The sequence below is a fragment of the Microcaecilia unicolor genome, chromosome 10 (assembly GCF_901765095.1).
Source record: "Microcaecilia unicolor chromosome 10, aMicUni1.1, whole genome shotgun sequence".
In the NCBI taxonomy this organism is placed as follows: Eukaryota; Metazoa; Chordata; class Amphibia; order Gymnophiona; family Siphonopidae; genus Microcaecilia; species Microcaecilia unicolor.
The window spans coordinates 206,235,591-206,255,891 of NC_044040.1; the positions used below are offsets into that span (position 1 = coordinate 206,235,591).

The window sequence follows — 20,301 nt, forward strand, 5'->3', positions numbered from 1 at the left end:
AATGCCAACCGAAAGCCATGTCTTTTTCACAAACACAGATAATCCACTATAGAATAAGTAATAATAAACTTTCTATTTAGACAAAAATTTAACTGAACCCCCAATGCCAGACTCTGCATACATTGCAACACCACAGAAACAGAAAATGTCCCCTAGTACTGTGCAAAATATAAAGACAGCAGATGTAAATTTGAAAAAACTAACAAATACCAATCACCACTTTGCAAATTAACAAATAGAAATAAAACAAATACAGAAAATAAAATACCATTTTATTGGACTAATACATTTAGCTTTCAGAGGCCAAAACCTCCTTCCTCAGGTCAATACAGTATAGTGCTGTTACAGTATCCTATCTTGACCTGAGGAAGGGGGTTTTGTTCTCTGAAAGTTAAGTCAAAATGTATTAAAATTAGTCCAATAAAAAGATTACCTTATTTACATGTTCTATTTATAAACATTTATTAAACACGGTAACAATACTATATCCTAAAGCAAAATAATAAAAATATATATTTACAGTTTGTTGTCTCTGGTTTCTGCTTTCCTCATCTTCTTTTCACTGTCTTCCTTCCATCCAGCATCTGTCTTCGCTCTCTCTCTGCCATCCAGTGTCTGCCCTCTCTAATGTCCCTTCCATCCACTGTCTGCCGTCTCTCTCTGCCCCTTCCATCCACATCTGCCCCTTTCATCCACCATCTGCCCCAGTCGGCCATCTCTCTCTCTCCCCCTTCCATCAACATCTGCCCTCTATCTCTGCCCCTTCCATCCACCATTTGCCTCAGTTTGCCCTCTTTCTCTCGCCCCCTTCCACCCACCATCTGCCCTTTCTCTCTGCCCCTTCAATCCGTCTGCCCTCCCTCTCCCATCCATCCAGGGTCTGCCCTCCCTTACACTCCCCTCTTCCATCCAGGGTCTGTCCCCTCTCTCTCTCTGCCCCCTCTTTTCAGCCCCCAGTTCCAGCCCCCTTATTCCACCTGCCCCTAGTTCCAGCCCCACTATCCCACCAGTCCCAGCCCTTTTCTCCCATCAGTCCCAAGCTTCAGCCCCCAGCCACTTCTCCCTGTCCCCTTTTCAGCCCCTAGTTTCAACCCCAGCCATTTTCTCTCACCAGTCCCGAGCTTCAGCCCCAGCCAGTTCTCCCTGTCCCCTTTAAAGCCCCTAGTCCCCACAGTTTCAGCCCCTGCCCCTTTTCAGCCCCCAGTTCCAGTACTAGCCCCCTTATCCCAACTACCCTCCTTTTCAGCTCCTAGTTCCAGCCCCCTTCATCCACCACATGCCTTGCATCCCCCCCCTTTTCAGCCCCAGACCCGTTCTCCCACCTGCCCCAGACATAGACCCATTTTCCCTCCTGCCCCCTTGTCAGACCCCAGTTCCAGCTTCAGACCCCTTCTCCCATCTGAGCACTCCCCTCCCCAGTCCCCTTCTCCCCTCTGAGCACCCATCTGAGCTCCCCACCCTCCCCAATCCCCTTCTCCCCTCTGAGCACCCATCTCAGCTCCCCCACCCCTCCCCAATCCCTTTCTCCCCTCTGACCTCCCCCACCCCTCCCCAATTTCCTTTGAGCACCCATCTGAGCTCCCCCACCCCTCCCCAACTCCCCTTCTCCCCTCTGAGCTCCCCAATCCCCTTCTCTCTGAGCTCCCCACCCCTCCCCAATCCCCTTTGAGCACCCATCTGAGCTCCCCAATCCCCTTCTCCCCTCTGAGCTCCCCCATCCCTCCCCAATCCCCTTTCAGCACCCCACCCCTCCCCAATCCCCTTCTCCCCTCTGAGCTCCCCCACCCCTCCCCAATCCCCTTTGAGCTCCCCCACCCCTCCCCAATCTGAGTCCCCCCCTCCCACCCGACCCGACCTGACACACCTACCACGCACCTCCGTTCACCTGCTCCCACCCTGTCCTCTCCTGAGTCTACCCCCCTTCAACCTCAATTCATGTCCTCTAGTTCTACTGCCTTCCCGTCTCCGAAAAAGGTTCACTTGCGGATTAATATCTTTGAAATTATAGTTATAAAATTGCCCCTATGAATTAGATTCTACATACGGTGCCTAACAAAATCTGCCTTAAACGGTATTCTATAAGCCACACCTAAAGTTCAGCACAGTTTATAGAATACACGCTTAAGTGGAGAGTCGCCCATAAATTTAGGCATGCCATTTGAACCAATGCCCGTGCCTAAGTTTACATGCGGAGCACCATTGTTCTGTAATTTTGCACATAACTTGAAGCAACGCCCCTGTTCCTCCCGGAAACATCCATGACCCTCCCATTTCCACGCCCCCTGTTATGGGCCATGCGTCTAGCTTTACGCACGTTAGTTCCAATTAAATCTAATTAGTGCCAGTTATTGCTTGTTAAAAAAGCCAATTTACATAGTAACATAGTTACATAGTACATGACAGCAGATAAAGACCTGTATGGTCCATCCAGTCTGCCCAACAAGATAAACTCATATGTTCTACTTTATATGTATACCTGACCTTGCTTTGTCCTTGCCATTTTCAGGGCACAGACCGTAGAAGTCTGCCCAGCACTAGCTTTGCTTCCCAATTACCAGTGTTGCCACCCAATCTCCACTAAGCTTCTGTGGATCCATTCCTTCTGAACAGGATTCCTTGTGTTTATCCCATGCTTGCCTTTTACATGTGGCAAATGATAACCTAAATGCTGACTTACAGTGGTGATCCTAGCCTGCATGACACCCGGAGCGGATCACCGATGCGCCTCCCCCCCCCCCCCCCGGTGCACGCCGCTGGGGGGGTGCCGCGGCATGCGCCTGTCAGATGAATTCGCTAACTTTGCTGCAGCTCCCTCTGCCCCGGCCGGAACAGGAAGTAACCTGTTCCGGGGCAGAGGGAGCTGCAGCGAAGTTAGCGAACTCAGCTGACAGGCGCGCGCCGCGGCACCCCCTCAGCGGCGTGCACCCGGGGCGGACCGCCCCCCCCTTGGTATGCCACTGCTGACTTACACTCTATTTGATAATGGAATCTAGATGCCCATGTGCAATTGTAGAATTCATGCTCAGTGCCCTGCATTTTGACACCCAAATTTGGGTAACCTTTATAGAACTGCCCCCCTAAGTGAATGCATTTATAGAAATTCATTAAGGAGTTGGTGTGATGCATAAGTAGTCAAAATATCATGCACAGATCAACAACTGCTGATCACTAATCTGATATCTAAAAAAAAAAACCCCTAGCAGATAAAGGATATCAACACGCACGCTGGAGCAGCCATTTCAAAGATAAGTGGTTGTGTGCATCTTATGAAAAAATCATTATGTGGTAGAAAGAAAGTACACATCACTAGAGTCTATTTGTGTGAAGTATAAAACGAAAATTAAGAAGAAAAGAACAATAAAAAAATGAAATAATAAACAGATTATTTTTCTTTTCACGGGGGGGGGGGGGGGGGGGGGGTTCTAGTCAATGATGACTTTTTGTGTGTGCAATAAAATTCTTGGATAATTGTTGCCGCATTGGTTCAGAGTTTTCCCCCTTTTCTAATATAGACGTTCTAATATAGATATCTTAATTTTGACATTACAACTCTGCTAGGGTTTTTTTTCTTCCTGATGCATAAGTACGGCAACCAACTCGTTCTCTGTGATGTTTTTGAAACCCAGAACACAAAAATCTTTGTATCCTGGTTTTTACAAAAATAATAATTACGGCTCAAGGAAAGTAGTTTATTTTGTTTTCAGCCAGGCAAAATGTGGATAATTTTCATGCCTAGTTTTTCTACAGAGCTCATGAGCATCCATAGAAAAACTGCAGACATAAAGGTCGCAAACCTGTGAATCAGGTTGAGGGTTCAATTAACGGAGCATTGAACTAACAAGTGTAGATATTTAGATAGTATTGTATTATTTAATTTGTAAAGATTTTTCTCTCCTACAATGTAATGACAGCGTACCGTAAAACCATAACCTTTCTCTTTCGGAATCGTATATACACACCTTTATACTGCCTTTTGTCTTCTTCACATTTTTCTTTCTAGCAAGTTCTGCTTCTGTAACAGATTTGGGAGCAGTGGGAACATCAGGCCCTCGTCTGTTGATAGCTAGAGATTGAAGAGAAATTGGAATCAGTATCCAGTTCAGTAAAAGGAAAGTTCAGTCATGTATGTGCGAGTCACACCTGATTATACTTTGAAAATACAATGTTATGTCAGTTATTCAAACCTGGGGTCAGCTATCATACAATTTTCATTACCAGACATGTTTTTAAATGAAAAATTACAGAAGGACCTTACGAGACTGGGAGGCTAAATGGCAGATGACGTTTAATGTGAGCAAGTGCAAGATGATGCATGTGGGAAAAAAGAACCCGAATTATAGCTACGTCATGCAAGGTTCCACGTTAGGAGTTACGGACCAAGAAAGGGATCTGGGTGTCGTCGTCGATAATACACTGAAACCTTCTGCTCAGTGTGCTGCTGCGGCTAGGAAAGCGAATAGAATGTTGGGTATTATTAGGAAAGGTATGGAAAACAGGTGTGAGGATGTTATAATGCCGTTGTATCTCTCCATGGTGCGACCGCACCTTGAATATTGTGTTCAATTCTTGTCGCTGCATCTCAAGAAAGATATAGTAGAATTGGAAAAGGTGCAGCGAAGGGCGACTAAAATGATAGCGGGGATGGGGACGACTTCCCTATGAAGAAAGACTAAGGAGGCTAGGGCTTTTCAGCTTGGAGAAGAGACGGCTGAGGGGAGACATGATAGAGGTATGTAAAATAATGAGTGGAGTGGAACAGGTGGATGTGAAGCGTCTGTTCACGCTTTCCAAAAATACCAGGACAAGGGGGCATGCGATGAAACTACAGTGTAGTAAATTTAAAACAAATCAGAGAAAATGTTTCTTCACCCAACGCATAATTAAACTCTGGAATTCGTTCCTGGAGAACGTGGTGAAGGCGGTTAGCTTGGCAGAGTTTAAAAAGGGGTTAGACGGTTTCCTAAAGGACAAGTCCATAAACCGCTACTAAATGGGTAAAATCCACAATTCCAGGAATAACATGTATAGAATGTTTGTACGTTTGGGAAGCTTGCCAGGTGCCCTTGGCCTAGATTGGCCGCTGTCGTGGACTGGATGCTGGGTTCGATGGACCCTTGGTCTTTTCCCAGTGTGGCATTACTTATGTACTTATATTTTTTATTTATTTTTTGGTGTGTGTTTGAGTGTATGTTAGATTTGGAACCTTAGCTTTAAAAAATCAAATCAATTCTTGTATACCGCTAATATCCCCTTTCCATGGTTCAGTGTGGTTTACAAACCGATAATGTTAGTGAGAGGTATGAGAACAATTAGAGACCATTGGTGTAATGTGTGAGACCAAAAATATTATAGGAAAGGATAACGGATGGTACTAGGAGGTAGAAGTAAATAGATTGTTATGAAGCAGTCTTTGGGAAGAGAAAGGTTTTTAGCCTCTTCCTGAAGCTAAGGTAGCTGTTTTCTGTTCTGATGGCCAGGGCCGGTCTTAGGCAGGGGCGACAGATGCGGTCGCACAGGGCCCCGCACCTCCAGGGGCCTCGCAGTGCTTCCTCTTGCTCACGGCCATTGCTGCGATCTGACTCATTGCCTCCCCTCCCCTGAGCAGCAGGGTGCCCTCCTGGCACATACCTGAAGCCGCCCTGGTAGTCTAGCGGAGTTTTCGAGGCAGGAAAGATTCCCAGTCTTTACTGCCCACTGCCGGCGCTGACCCCCTTGTTGCCGCATTGGTCTTTAAAAATGGCTGCCCAGACTTCCAGCGTCAGCCTCACGAGACTTTGAGGCTAGGTGGGGGCGGGGGGGGGGGGGGGGGGGGGGGCCCGCCGAACTGGTCGGCACAAGGCTCCGCAATTGCTAAGACCGGCCCTGCTGATGGCAATAGGTAAAGAGTTCCATATTTTAACTCCAATTACAGGGAATAGAGAGCAGAAAATCTTCTGCTTTCGAATTCTCTTTTGGTTATCAATAGAAATCAAACAAAATAAAACATGGAAAAGAAAATAAGATGATACCTTTTTTATTGGACATAACTTAATACATTTCTTGATTAGCTTTCGAAGGTTGCCCTTCTTCGTCAGATCGGAAATAAGCAAATGTGCTAGCTGACAGTGTATATAAGTGAAAACATTCAAGCATTACTATGACAGTCTGACAGGGTGGGAGGATGGGGGTGGGTAGGAGGTATGCATGGGGACATCAAAGCATATCATTGATATTCTAACAGGATGGGTGTGGATAGGTGAGTGGTGGGGTGATCAACAGAGAAATACAGCTTTATGGTTTATAATGGGCTAGGAACCCCAGATCCTTGTTAAGACCTTTCTATTGGGTGTTAAAATATTCAATCATTCTGACTTCAAAGGTCTTACGTTCTTGTATGGTTTTAAAGTTACCTTTGAGGATTCTCACTGTGAAGTCACTGGTACAGTGTCCTGGTCCTGTAAAATGTTGACCAACAGGCGTGGGAACCCTGCTGGCACCAGTATTGTTCATATGATGTCTATGTAAATTGAATCTTGTCTTAAGCATCTGGCCTGTTTCTCCAATATAGCATCCTTCCTTACATTTTTTACACTGAATGATATATACCACATTGGAAGATGAGCAAGTGAAAGATCCCTTTATGTTGAATATCTTTCCTTTGTGGATGACTGTGGGGTCCTGTGAATTCTCTTTTGAAACGGTGACGCTAGCATCAGTTGTTCTTTCAGTCTGTTACACAGCAGCAAAAGTAGCAAAGTGGTGTTAGCAGTTCAGAGGTGAAGCTCCATAAGATTTGAAAAACTAAACAAGCAGCTTTAAACTTTTCTGCTATGGGAAGCTAGTGCACTTTGTTAAGATGAGTTGAGGAGTGTGGTAGCCGTGTTAGTCCACTCTTAAGGTTATCAATAGAAATCAAACAAAATAAAACATGGAAAAGAACATAAGATGATACCTTTTTTATTAGACATAACTTAATACATTTCTTGATTAGCTTTAGAAGGTTGCCCTTCTTCCTCAGATCTCCTACCCACCCCCATCCTCCCACCCTGTCAGACTGTCATAGTAATGCTTGAATGTTTTCACTTATATACACTGTCAGCTAGCACATTTGCTTATTTCCGATCTGACGAAGAAGGGCAACCTTCGAAAGCTAATCAAGAAATGTATTAAGTTATGCCCAATAAAAAAGGTATCATCTTATTTTCTTTTCCATGTTTTATTTTGTTTGATTTCTATTGATAGCCTTAAGATGAGTTGAAACAAAACCTACAACACTTTATTCATAAAACATTGAGGGAAAGCTTATGCTGTATCACTTCATCTTTCTACCCTAGAACAAAGACTAGTTCTGTTTGGTACAAAGATACTACTTGTTCCGCTTTAGTTAGCCCGCAGGCTGTGTACCAGGATGTGGCCAATTAAGAGGTTGTTGTGTTGAGTTAAATGCAAAGCTGATTCTGTGTGCTGCAGTGTAGGTAAAACTTCTTTAGTGAGGGGCTGGGGAAGACACAGACTGAAACAGTGCGTCAGTAAGAGACTAAGGAAAGGTGCCAGAAAACATTTGCAACAACTGGACACTGGGACACTGGGGGAATCAATCTTTTCTTTATCAGGAAAAAGGGCATTTTAAAAATATATATTTTAATTGAATAAACTGAGCAGAGCACCAGTCATCCATCCAAAATAAAAATCAGGGGCAGTGGTAGTAGGGGCGTAGCCACGAGTGGGCCTGGATGGGCCCAGGCCCACTCACTTTTGTTACAGGCCCGCCCCGCCCGCGACAGCCCCCTGCACTGACCTGAAGCGCGTTCTCCCTCCAATCCAGCACCGGCGATCATAGCCAGCCTTCTACCACGTCCAGCAGGAAGTTGCAGAGTAGGCGGGACGCGCCTGAGAAGAAGCTCCGATGACGCACGCTGGACGTGGTAGAAGGCTGGCTATGATCGCCGGTGCTGGATTGGAGGGAGAACGCGCTTCAGGTCAGTGCAGGGGGCTGTCGCGGGTGGACACAAAATGTGGTGGTGGCGGCGGGCGGGGGGTGGACGGTGGAGAGGAAAGAGGTCTGTGCCCACCCAGTCCACCTCCAGGCCCACCCAAAAAATAATCGCTGGCTACGCTACTGAGTGGTAGGCGGGGCTAGTGCTGGGCAGACTTCTATGGTCTGTACCCTGAAAATGGCAGATACAAATCAAGGTCAGGTATACATTGTAACCAGGCGCCTCTCTGGTGCAGCCAAGGATAGAACAATCTCCTCCAGCCACAGGCTCCCGGCACAATGAAGAAACAGATGTCCACCAGTAACTTCAATCTTAAGGACTTTTATTCCATGCAGGTTTCTAGTACACAGTTCCAATAGCAGCATAGCACATACCAGGATTCAATATAGGCTACAGTCGGCTTCAGTCTAGGCTCTTTATCCAGTGCACCATAAACATTAGTTCAATTCCAAACAGCAGCAGTCCATTCAATTCATCATCATAGTTAACTCACCAAGCAGCAGTTATACTTCTATTCTCTTCACCCTCATAATGAGTTCCATATTTTAGGGCCTTCTCACACCCAAGGGATTCTACCCTGCAACAGCTTCTCGCCTTCCTTGCTGCTCTCCCTGAACTGAACTAATGAGACTCCTTCCCACCTGCCTAATCAATCCCTGGCTTCTGCCTTCACAACCAATCATTCTCCACTCATTAGCTTCTCTACACACCCATACCAGCTGAGTTGAGCATGAGCATGAGCCAGGGCTCTGTCCTTTCCTGGTTCTCTTCCTACCTCTCCCTCCGCACCTTTAGTGTTCACTCTGGTGGATCCTCTTCTACTTCTATCCCTCTGCCTGTCTGCGTACCTCAGGGTTCTGTTCTTGGTCCCCTCCTCTTTTCTATCTACACTTCTTCCCTTGGTTCATTAATCTCATCCCATGGCTTTTCCTACCATCTCTATGCTGATGACTCCCAAATCTACCTTTCTACCCCTGATATCTCACCTTGCATCCAAACCAAAGTTTCAGCGTGCTTGTCTGACATTGCTGTCTGGATGTCTCAACGCCACCTGAAATTAAATATGACCAAAACCGAGCTTCTCATTTTCCCCCCCAAACCCACCTCCCCGCTCCCCCCGTTTTCTATTTCTGTTGATGGCTCTCTCATTCTCCCCGTCTCCTCAGCTCGAAACCTTGGGGTCATCTTTGACTCTTCTCTCTCCTTCTCTGCTCATATCCAGCAGACTGCCAAGACCTGTCGTTTCTTTCTTTACAACATCCGTAAAATCCGCCCCTTTCTTTCCGAGCTCTCTACCAAAACCCTCATCCACACCCTTGTCACCTCTCGTTTATACTACTGCAATCTGCTTCTTGCTGGCCTCCCACTTAGTCACCTCTCCCCCCTCCAGTCGGTTCAAAAGTCTGCTGCCCGTCTCATCTTCCGCCAGGGTCGCTTTACTCATACTACCCCTCTCCTCAAGACCCTTCACTGGCTCCCTATCCGTTTTCGCATCCTGTTCAAACTTCTTCTACTAACCTATAAATGTACTCACTCTGCTGCTCCCCAGTATCTCTCCACACTCGTCCTTCCCGTGCACTCCGCTCCATGGATAAATCCTTCTTATCTGTTCCCTTCTCCACTACTGCCAACTCCAGACTTCGCGCCTTCTGTCTCGCTGCACCCTACGCCTGGAATAAACTTCCTGAGCCCCTATGTCTTGCCCCATCCTTGGCCACCTTTAAATCTAGACTGAAAGCCCACCTCTTTAACATTGCTTTTGACTCGTAACCACTTGTAACCACTCGCCTCCACCTACCCTCCTCTCTTCCTTCCCGTTCACATTAATTGATTTGATTTGCTTACTTTATTTTTTTTTTTTTCTATTAGATTGTAAGCTCTTTGAGCAGGGACTGTCTTTCTTCTATGTTTGTGCAGCGCTGCGTACGCCTTGTAGCGCTATAGAAATGCTAAATAGTAGTAGTAGTAGTAGCCTAATGAGGAGCTCCTGCACACAGGGTTTCCTAGCTCTCTTTCCCCCTAGGGGCAGCCAATCTACACATCCTGTCAGCTTATTCCCTTGTCTTCCCCTATTGCAGCTAGAAGCCAAGTCCGGGTTCCTCATCTCACTCCCTGGCTCCTTGCCTGCAATGCCTTCTGGGACTTGTAGTTCAGACTGAAACTGCCTTAACCCAACTATCCTGGAGGTGACTTTATCACAACGTATAAAGAAGCACATATGAGTTTATCTTGTTGGGCAGACTGTATGGACTGTATAGGTCTTTCTCTGCCGTCATCCACTATGTTACTGTTGGGCTCATTTTCGAAAGAGATGGCCGCCCATCTTTCGACATAAATTGGAAGATGGACGTCCTTCTCACAGGGTCGTCCAACTCGGTATAATCGAAAGTCGATTTTGGACGTCCCTAACTGCTTTCCGTCGCAGGCCAAAGTTCAAGGGGGCGTGTCGGAGGCGTAGCGAAGACAGGACTTGGGCGTGCCTAACACTAGGATGTTCTCGACCCATAATCGAAAGAAACAAGGACATGCCTGACGAACACTTGGATGACTTTACCTGGTTGTGTTTTTCTTATGACCAAGGCACAAAAAGGTGCCCGAACTGACCAGATGACCACCAGAGAGAACCCCCAGTGGTTACTAACCCCCTCCCACCCTCAGAAAACATCTTTAAAAATATTGATTGCCAGCCTCAGATGTCATACTCAGGTCCATGATAGCAGTAAGCAGGTCCCTGGAGCAATTTTAGTGGGTGCAGTGCACTTCAGGCAGGCAGGCCCAGGCCCATACCCCCCCTACCAGTTTACGTTTGTGGAGAAAACAGCGAACCCTCCAAAAACCACCACAAACCCACTGTACACACATCTAGGAGCCCCCCTTCACCCGTAAGGGCTATGGTAGTGGTGTACAGTTGTGGGTAGTGGGGTTTGGGGGGCTCAGCACACATGGTAAGGGAGCTATATACCTCGGAGTAATTTATGAAGTCCACTGCAGTGGCCCCTAGGGTGCCCGGTTGGTGTCCTGGCATGTCAGGGGGACCAGTGCAGTACAAATGCTGGCTCCTCCCACAACCAAATGGCTTGCATTTGGTCGTTTCAGAGATGGACATCCTTGGTTTCCATTATCGCCGAAAATCAGAAACGACCAAGTCTAGGGATGACCAAATTTAAAGTTTTGGATGTCCCTGACCATATTAGCGAAACAAAATGATGGACGTCCATCTTGTTTCGAAAATACGGATTTCCCCGCCCCTGGATCAGGATGTTCTGCGAGGACGTCCAAATCGAAACGAGGACGTCGCTTTCGATTATGCCCCTCTATGTTACTATGTATCAAAGCATGATATGCAGCATTATAGAGGGAACTGAATACTCAGTGAAGGGGACAGGACAGTAGGTCCAGTGAAGGGAGATGAGAGTCAGAAGGATCCTGAAATAAATTAGCAAATGTCGATGAACTTGGGATCTGCAATAAATTCTGCTGCTGCGCCTTTTGATCTTAACCCTTCACTGCCTCAGGGCCAAACTTTGAGACCCTTTTACTAAAGCTTCGAACACGTTAATGGAAATGAGTACACTGCCACGTGGCCCATAGATATAAAATAGGAAGCCCAGCATTTAATGCACGCTAAACTTTAGTAAAAGGCCCCTTAGGTTGTAAACCCTCTATGTCTGCCCCCATATTAATGGTGGCAGGGTGCATTGTTATAATATTTAATATGAGTATTATTAGTATTCAATTGCATTTTCTGTTCATACATAGCATTGTGTACTGGGGCTACCCCTCCCCCCATAGTTTACAGTATCATGTGATCAGTGGTGTAGCTAGGTGGGGCCAGGGGGACATGGGCCCCCACAGATTTAGTCCTGGCCCCTGGTTTTGCCAGTGGGGGTCCCCAACCCCCCCGTCAGCCGAAGCCTTCTTCAGCGTTGCTCTCCGGCATGTTCACTGATCTGTGTTGCTGTCTTCTTGAGTCCTGACGACATCAGGACTCAAGAAGACAGCAGCACATATCAGCGAATGCGCTGGAAACCGGCGCTGAAGAATGCTTCGGCTGGCGGGGGTTGGGGACCCCTGCCAGCAAAGGTACCTTGTGGGGGCGGGGAGGTCGGAAGTGGTGGCGGCGGCAGGGGGTGGGTGTCAGCAGCTGGGGGAGGCGGGCTAAAATATGCCCCCCCACCTTGGGCTGTGGACCCCCCCTCCCGCCGAGGTCTGGCTACGCCCCTGCATGTGATCAACTCCTTGTGAGCTTTCCTTATTGGCTTTCTGCTCTGAGCTAGGGTCAGCCCTCCCTCTCTGCCCCTGGGTTGTGTGAGAGAGCCCCAGTTTTGCTAGCATGCCTTTGCGATCAGCAGCTGTTCTAGGGGCTGATCCCTCCTTAACCTACTGTAATTCAAGATTTTTCACCATCTCCCCAAGTCATTCCCCATTCATTTCCCCCCCCCCCCCGAGTTACTCCCCATTATTTCCCTTTGAGTTACAGCTTCTCCTCTCAACTGGGCTGAGGTTCTGGCCATGTCCTTGCCTCTGGGGTGGCTAGTTGTGCAGAAGGCAATAATTCTCTTCCAAACAACTGATACCTGGACCTTGTTTTAACTTAACTCCTCACAATGTAACCATAATTGTGTTGTAACAAATTGTACTTCCATCATTACAATGTATTGTAAGCCACACTGAGCCCGCAAATAGGTGGGAAAATGTGGGATACAAATGCAATAAATAAATAAATAATTTTCTTTGTTTGCTATGATTACTACAATAAAGACAAGCTGGATTAAGAATTGAGAGTCCACTGGTAAAGCTTCTATTTGGGGATGGTTTAGCTGGCTGTTGAAGCTACATTATACTTTGCCTAGAACAATACTCTCTGGGGACAGAGAAATACCTACGAGGCAATTCTATAACTGAGTGCCACAATATAAGCACTTTGATGTCACATGATGAATTCTAAGTCTATAACAGCATCTTTGCGCCAAGATGCCGTTGCAGAATGGCAAATCGGCATGAGTTAACTTGCATTTTTGTGTGCCCGGTTATGCCATGTCAATAGCAGGCATGAATGGGCATACATATATGCAGCATAACTTATGGCAGTGGCATTGCCACAGGTGGGTCTGGGTGGGCCAAGGCCCACCCCCAACAGTAGCACACATTTAGCGGTAGCTGTTGGGGATCCCAAGCTCCGCCTTCCCCCCTGATGGTATCAAAAACGCTGCCCTCCACAATACTGGCACCTGCGCATGCTCAGTTTTCAGCGCATGCCTGCTGCAGACTGCCAAGGTGGAGAGAAGCATTTTTCCACCAGTTGAGGTATTTCTTTGCCCACCCATTTCTTGCCTAGGCCCACCCAAACTGTGCTGTCTGGCTACGCCCCTGAACGATATTCTAAAAGTTACGTGCAAAAGATAGAGACATGCCTTTGCTCCTCCCGTGCTCCACCCACAGATATGCTCCCCTTACATTTACACACTTGCGCACAATGGGGCCCTTTTACAAAGCTGCAGTAAACCCCGACCTGTCAAACAAGTGCAGAAGGATTGAGCCTTAGTGCATGCTCAAAAAGGATATAGTGGAATTAGAAAAGGTGCAGAGAAGGGCGACGAAAATGATAAAGGGGATGGGACGACTTCCCTATGAGGAAAGGCTAAAGCGGCTAGGGCTCTTCAGCTTGGAGAAAAGGCGGCTGAGGGGAGATATGATAGAGGTCTATAAAATAATGAGTGGAGTTGAACGGGTAGATGTGAAGCGTCTGTTCACGCTTTCCAAAAAAAAGCCACAGCGGGTCGCAGAAAGGAGCCCAATTGGGCAGGAGACCCGCAGCCCTGGCAACACTGGGCACTGGGAATGCCAGAGAAACAGCATTCACAGCCCATGGGAGGGAGGGCATGATGATCAGGCAATAATGACACCCAGTGGCTGAATTTAGGGCTTATGACTGCAGGGTTCCAGAAGCTGTCCTGGTGTCTCACAATAGCTGGGCTAAATGAGTTGGAGCACTCACGATTCCACAACAGTGCAAAGTTGCAAAATTTGACTCTTCATGCAGAATTGTCCAATTCCTGTAGAATCACAATGGGCTAAATGAGTTGGGAGGGAATGTAAAAGGGAGGGGAAAAAAAAAATGCCCAGATGGTTCCAATGCTATAACCCAACAGAGACTGGCTCTAATAGAGGGGTAAACCCTAAAAATAAGGGAGGAAAACGGCCAGGCAGAAACCAATCTCGCAGTGAATGCGGCATTCTAATTAGAATCCATCCATGTTAGCATATTAGGGGGAGTGGACGGTGGACGGGGGGGGGGGGGGGGGGGGTCAAAAAAACAAAGAAGTCCGAGGTGTCTCGTTTAATGTTATTTGATGTTTATGTGCCAAAACCCTGTGGATGTTGATGAAAAGGCTAATTTTTTTTATTTTATTCATTGATGGAAATGATGAGGGGACGGGGGATGATGTGTATTGATGTTTGTGCACTAAGGACTTAATAAAGATACATTAAAAAAAAAAAAAGAATCCATCCATGAGAAAGCTGATGTGTTGCATGTCGTTGATGATTTTTTATGCAATTGGCATGAAGACCACATTTTAATCAATCAATAAATGTCTGCAGGTGCCATGGATGTTATTTATTCATAAGTCTTGGTTGCAAGTCGGATTTGTAAGGGAAATCTGGTAGTTTGCATAAAGATATATGTTACTAAGGACTTTAACCAGCTTCTCTGCTGTAGAGCAAAAGCTCACAATTATTTACTGCAAATTGCTTAGCGGAAATACTAATATGAAAACGGAACCTGACACATGGCTATACAGCCTGCCCATTTCTTTTCTTCCAGCCCTTAATCTACCTCTGGCTGTACCCTCACTTTCTCACACACACAAAAGCGAATTTACACAAGATTGTTGCAATTAGAAGTGGACGAGAGATTTTGCCCTAGTGAGTTAAAAGAAATCTACAAATTGTTGCTGTCAGATTCCTCCCTTTCCTATCATTATAGGAGTGGCCTAGTGGTTAGGGTGGTGGACTTTGGTCCTGGGGAACTGAGGAACTGAGTTCGATTCCCACTTCAGGCACAGGCAGCTCCTTGTGACTCTGGGCAAGTCACTTAACCCTCCATTGCCCCATGTAAGCCGCATTGAGCCTGCCATGAGTGGGAAAGCGCAGGGTACAAATGTAACAAAAATAAAATAGATACTATTGGAGATTCTACATGGAATGTTGCTACTATTGGACATTCTACATGGACATTCTACATGGAATGTTGCTATTCCACTAGCAACATTCCATGTAGAAGGCTGCGCAGGCTTCTGTTTCTGTGAGTCTGATGTCCTGCACGTATGTGCAGGACGTCAGACTCACAGAAGAAGAAGCCTGCGCGGCCACATTGGTGATCTGCAAGGGCCGACTTCTACATGGAATGTTGCTAGTGGAATAGCAACATTCCATGTAGTAGAATCTCAAATAGTAGCAACAGTGGAGGAGTGGCCTAGTGGTTAGGGTGGTGGACTTTGGTCCTGAGGAACTGAGTTTGATTCCCACTTCAGGCACAGGCAGCTCCTTGTGACTCTGGGCAAGTCACTTAACCCTCCATTGCCCCATGTAAGCCGCATTGAGCCTGCCATGTGTGGGAAAGTGCGGGGTACAAATGTAACAAACAACATTATTCTCCCTCTCTGTCACCAAGGTGCCTGGTAGCAGTCAGCATGAACCAGGGTTATTCATCCTCCTGGGAAGATAATAAATCTGCAGTGGTCAATGTGACAGCATCAAAGCCAGACTCTGCAGTTACCTTGTATTATTGAGGTTGTCTAAACATACTTACAGTGGATACGACAACATGGAAACTCTTTTATGAATGATCAGCTATCAAAGTTTTACAGTTCTATTGCCCGGTGTTGTCATCAATACAGAAATATTTGCAAACAATGATAGGCTTTTATGATGTTCAGCAGCTCCTTGGCTTTATATACATACTAGTAAAAAAGGCCCTTTTCTGATGCAAATGAAACGGGCGCTAGCAAGGCTATAGAGAGAGTGAGAGTGTGTATATGTATGTGTGTGTGACACAGAGAAAGTGTGTGTGTGTGTGTCTCTGTGTGAAAGAGAGTGTGCACAGGTAGGGTGACAATGAAGAGACAGCAGTGAAATTTTACATAGGACAGCTGAACCATTTGAGGCATGTTTGAGTGTATATGTGTGTGGGTGCGTGTGTGTGTGAGACAGAGACAGTGTAAGTGTGTGTGTGTGTGTGTGCGTCTGTGTGAAAGAGAGTGTGAAAGGGTAGGGTCAAAATGAAGAGACAGCATTATAATTGTACATAGCACAGCACAAACATTTGAGGCAGTTCTTGCCTTATCTCCCCTGCCGCCCCCTCCATACCCAACGATTCGTTCCTTGTCTTCCATCCCTTCTGTGTCCCGTGTGTATGTGTGTGTGTGTGAGAGAGAGAGGTGCTAGCAGTCCCTGTGATAGTGGCAGGTCAGTTGCTCATTATAGCCAGTTAAGAGTGAGAGTGTGTGTGTATGTGCTGGGTTTTTTTCCTTCCCTCCTATGCCCTCCGTGTCCGTTGTTTGTGTGGAGAGCAGAGATCTATATGGTCCTTTTAGCGTTGCTGTTGACGTCGCGTAGCAACTGTGTGCTGCTGGTTTTCATTGTTCCGCGATGTGTCTTATGTCACGTTCCGTCGCTTAGTAACGGGTTCGCGATGCGATTGGTTGAGTGTCATTGGTCCGCCCTCGACGTCATGACGTTTTACGTGGGGGGCGGGGCCAACACTCACGGGCGAATTCCTGGTTTCACCACCATGCATTTAGAACATTGGGACTTGTGGAGGCTTCAGAACGTTGGAGGTGCGTTTTATATAGAAATATATATATTTTTTTTTTTATTTTGCTTTTTTGCTGATTTGGATCAATATGAGTTCTGATCTCTATTCTGTGAAATTTGGAGGAAGAAGGCAAACAGGGGAACTCCTCTTACTCTCTTACCTCTCTATATGTTAACCATCTCTCTGACCTCATCTGCAAATTTCTTTAAATTAGTCACCTTACTTTCTAACTCCTCTTCCTCTCTCACCTATCTGTATGTTCCATCTTTGCTTATGCCCTTGTCTGTCTTTTTCTCCAACTGCTCACTCACAAATTTTTCCACTTCGGTTCTTCTACCTTCCAGTCTGCTACTACATGGACCAAAAAAAAATACCGCTACGTCCACCTGGCAAATTCTTTTGCCTCCAATCCTTGTCATTTTATCAGCCACCCACACTGAACTCCCTCCACCTCCAACCCCTCCTTCCGTTTCTGCTCAGACTATTGTTTCCAAGACAAGGTTCATTTTGAGTTCTCCACTAGGTCACCTCCATCTCCCCTGCCTCCATTTCACTCACACATCCTTCAACCCCCTGCTGCCTTCACTTCTTTTTCTAAAATCAAACAGAGGAAAACTGCACGTCTCTCCTTCCCCAAACTCACAACCTGTTCTTCTAATTCAGCGTATGCTCTGGTGGATCCTCCTCATTGATATCCCCACTATCAGTCTACCACAAGGCTCTGTCTTGGAACCTCTTCTCGTATTCCAGTGGTTCCCAAACCTGGTCCTGGAGGCACCCCAGCCGGTCAGGTTTTCATGATAAGAAAAGATGCAGAAAGTAGCCACGGTGAGAGATGAATGACCCACCTTATTGTAAAATGCGGGTAAAAGGGTGCCTGACAGGGCCATGTTTCGCCTGCCGGGCTGCTTCAGGGGTAATGCAAGTACTAGTAAACATAAATACATAAGTATGCAAAAACCAAATGGATAGGAAACCAGTTGCAATATTATTTCATAACCTCAAGGAGTATCCTGTCACTTTTCTCAAGGTGGAAAACCTACCAATACCCAGGAAAATTGAAACAAATCAGTATAAATGTTGGAGTGCCCAATGGTTAGAGTGGTGGACTTGGTCCTGGGGAACTGGGTTCGATTCCCACTGCAGGTACAGGCAGCTCCTTGTGACTCTGGGGCAAGTCACTTAAACCCTCCATATGCCACCATGGTAAGCCGCATTGAGCCTGCCATGAGTGGGAATGCGCAGGGTACAAATGTAACAAAAATAAAATAGATACTATTGGAGATTCTATATGGAATGTTGCTACTATTGGAGATTCTACATGGAATGTTGCTACTATTGGGAGATTCTACATGGAATGTTGCTATTCCACTAGCAACATTCCATGTAGAAGGTTGCGCAGGCTTCTGTTTCTGTGAGTCTGACGTCCTGCATGTACATGCAGGACGTCAGACTCACAGAAGCAGAAGCCTGCGCGGCCACATTGGTGATCTGCAAGGGCCGACTTCTACATGGAATGTTGCTAGTGGAATAGCAACATTCCATGTAGAATCTCAAATAGTATCAACAGTGGAGGAGTGGCCTAGTGGTTAGGGTGGTGGACTTTGGTCCTGAGGAACTGAGTTCAATTCCCACTTCAGGCACAGGCAGCTCCTTGTGACTCTGGGCAAGTCACTTAACCCTCCATTGCCCCACGTAAGCTGCATTGAGCCTGCCATGAGTGGGAAAGCGCAGGGTACAAATGTAACAAAAATAAAATAGATACTATTGGAGATTCTACATGGAATGTTGCTACTATTGGAGATTCTACATGGAATGTTGCTATTCCACTAGCAACATTCCATGTAGAAGGTTGCACAGGCTTCTGTTTCTGTGAGTCTGACGTCCTGCACGTACATGCAGGACGTCAGACTCACAGAAGCAGAAGCCTGCGCGGCCACATTGGTGATCTGCAAGGGCCGACTTCTACATGGAATGTTGCTAGTGGAATAGCAACATTCCATGTAGAATCTGTTTATTTGCATCCCTTCCCTCCGTAGACCCCCGTGGGATCCGTCCACACGGAAGTGTAAAGAGGGTTTGTGCTTGCACTATTTGTTGGAATGCCTCCCTGAATTCCATTGATATCCCTTCCCAGGGATATCTCTGTTGTGCAGGCATCAGAAGGCGGAGTTCAAAACTTATTCCCATAACCACAATTTCCTGTCTATGAGGATTTAAGTGAATCTTTGGCCATTTATGCTCCCACATATATTCTATTGAAAATCTACTCAAAGTAGTTAGTGTCTTGTGTGTGGTTAACTTTGTAGAATAAATGACAGGTAAAGAATGATTAGAAATAAAGACAAAGACAGAGTTTAGAAAGAGAGTTGAGTTTTATTTCTTACCAAATGTAAATCTTCAATTCAATTCAGTACATTCATCAGATTCTGAGTTCAATTGGACAGAGCTCTGCCGTCGGGGAAATGTTCCAAAAATCTGCCCAAATCTTCTCTCTTTTATAGGCACAAGTCTTAATAGAATTCACTGTTTATTGCACAACCTCTGCATTAATTTTTAATTCCTATCCGGTCAGGTGCACATCTCAACCCATCTGTTCTTCCCTTTTTAGCTTTTACAAGACTTTGCAACATCCGGTCAGATGCCCATCTTAGCCCATCTGTTCTTTCCGTTTTAGCTTGTACAAGACATTGCAATCTTTCCGCTCTTGTATACATCTTATTTTTCTTTTTTTTTTCAAAAATATCCTAATATCTTAATATATCAGTTTCACTTCTCATAATCTGTGTGCCATCACATAGAAAAACAAACCCTATTTTAAAAACCAAACTTTATCCATTTTTATCCATTTTTCCTACATTATAGGTGCTACATTCTATTAGAAACTTGTACCTGGTTTTGTCAAGACTCATCATTCAGACCTGCTTTTGCAGACTTTAAAATGTGAGGCCATTAGCTTGTTATCAGGCCTTGTCAGTGCTTTTCTGCTGTGTAAAGCTATGTAGCTTCGCCCACCACCATTCCAGTGGATAGGTCTCAAGCTAGAACACATATTAACATTCCCCTCTTCACCCTATCCCATAGGGTGACAACAGGGTTAATGTACCATGGTACCATCCATTCCAGAAGGTATTCTATAAAGCTATCGAATTTTCAGAGTCTTAAATGTAAACCGATACAATCAGTTCTCCGAGGACAAGCAGGCTGCTTGTTCTCACGACTGGGTGACGTCCGCGGCAGCCCCCACCAACCGGAAAGAAGCTTCGCGGGACGGTCGGCACGCAGGGCACGCCCACCGCGCATGCGCGGCCGTCTTCCCGCCCGTGCGCGACCGCTCCCGCCAGTTCCTTTTTTCCGCGCCTGGAGAGAGTCGTGTTTTGCGCTCTCTCTGTTCAGCCGCCGGATCGTTCGATCGCGTATACGCTGATCGTGTTTTTTTCTAACTTTGTTTTTCGGTTTTAGTTACCGCCCGGTTTCCTTTTAAAAAAAAAAAAAAAAAAAAAGAAA

The 20,301-nt window shown here is 46.2% G+C and overlaps 1 protein-coding gene across 1 annotated transcript in view; it reads right to left on the bottom strand.

Annotated features, from left to right (window-relative positions):
• The window catches only part of MCF2L2 (MCF.2 cell line derived transforming sequence-like 2), a 410,388-nt gene that overhangs the window by 202,046 nt on the left and 188,041 nt on the right, over positions 1–20,301 (bottom strand). The window contains exon 14 of the mRNA XM_030216237.1: positions 3,960–4,063. Coding sequence (XP_030072097.1) covers positions 3,960–4,063 — 104 coding nt within the window. The remainder of the gene's footprint in view (positions 1–3,959; positions 4,064–20,301) is intronic.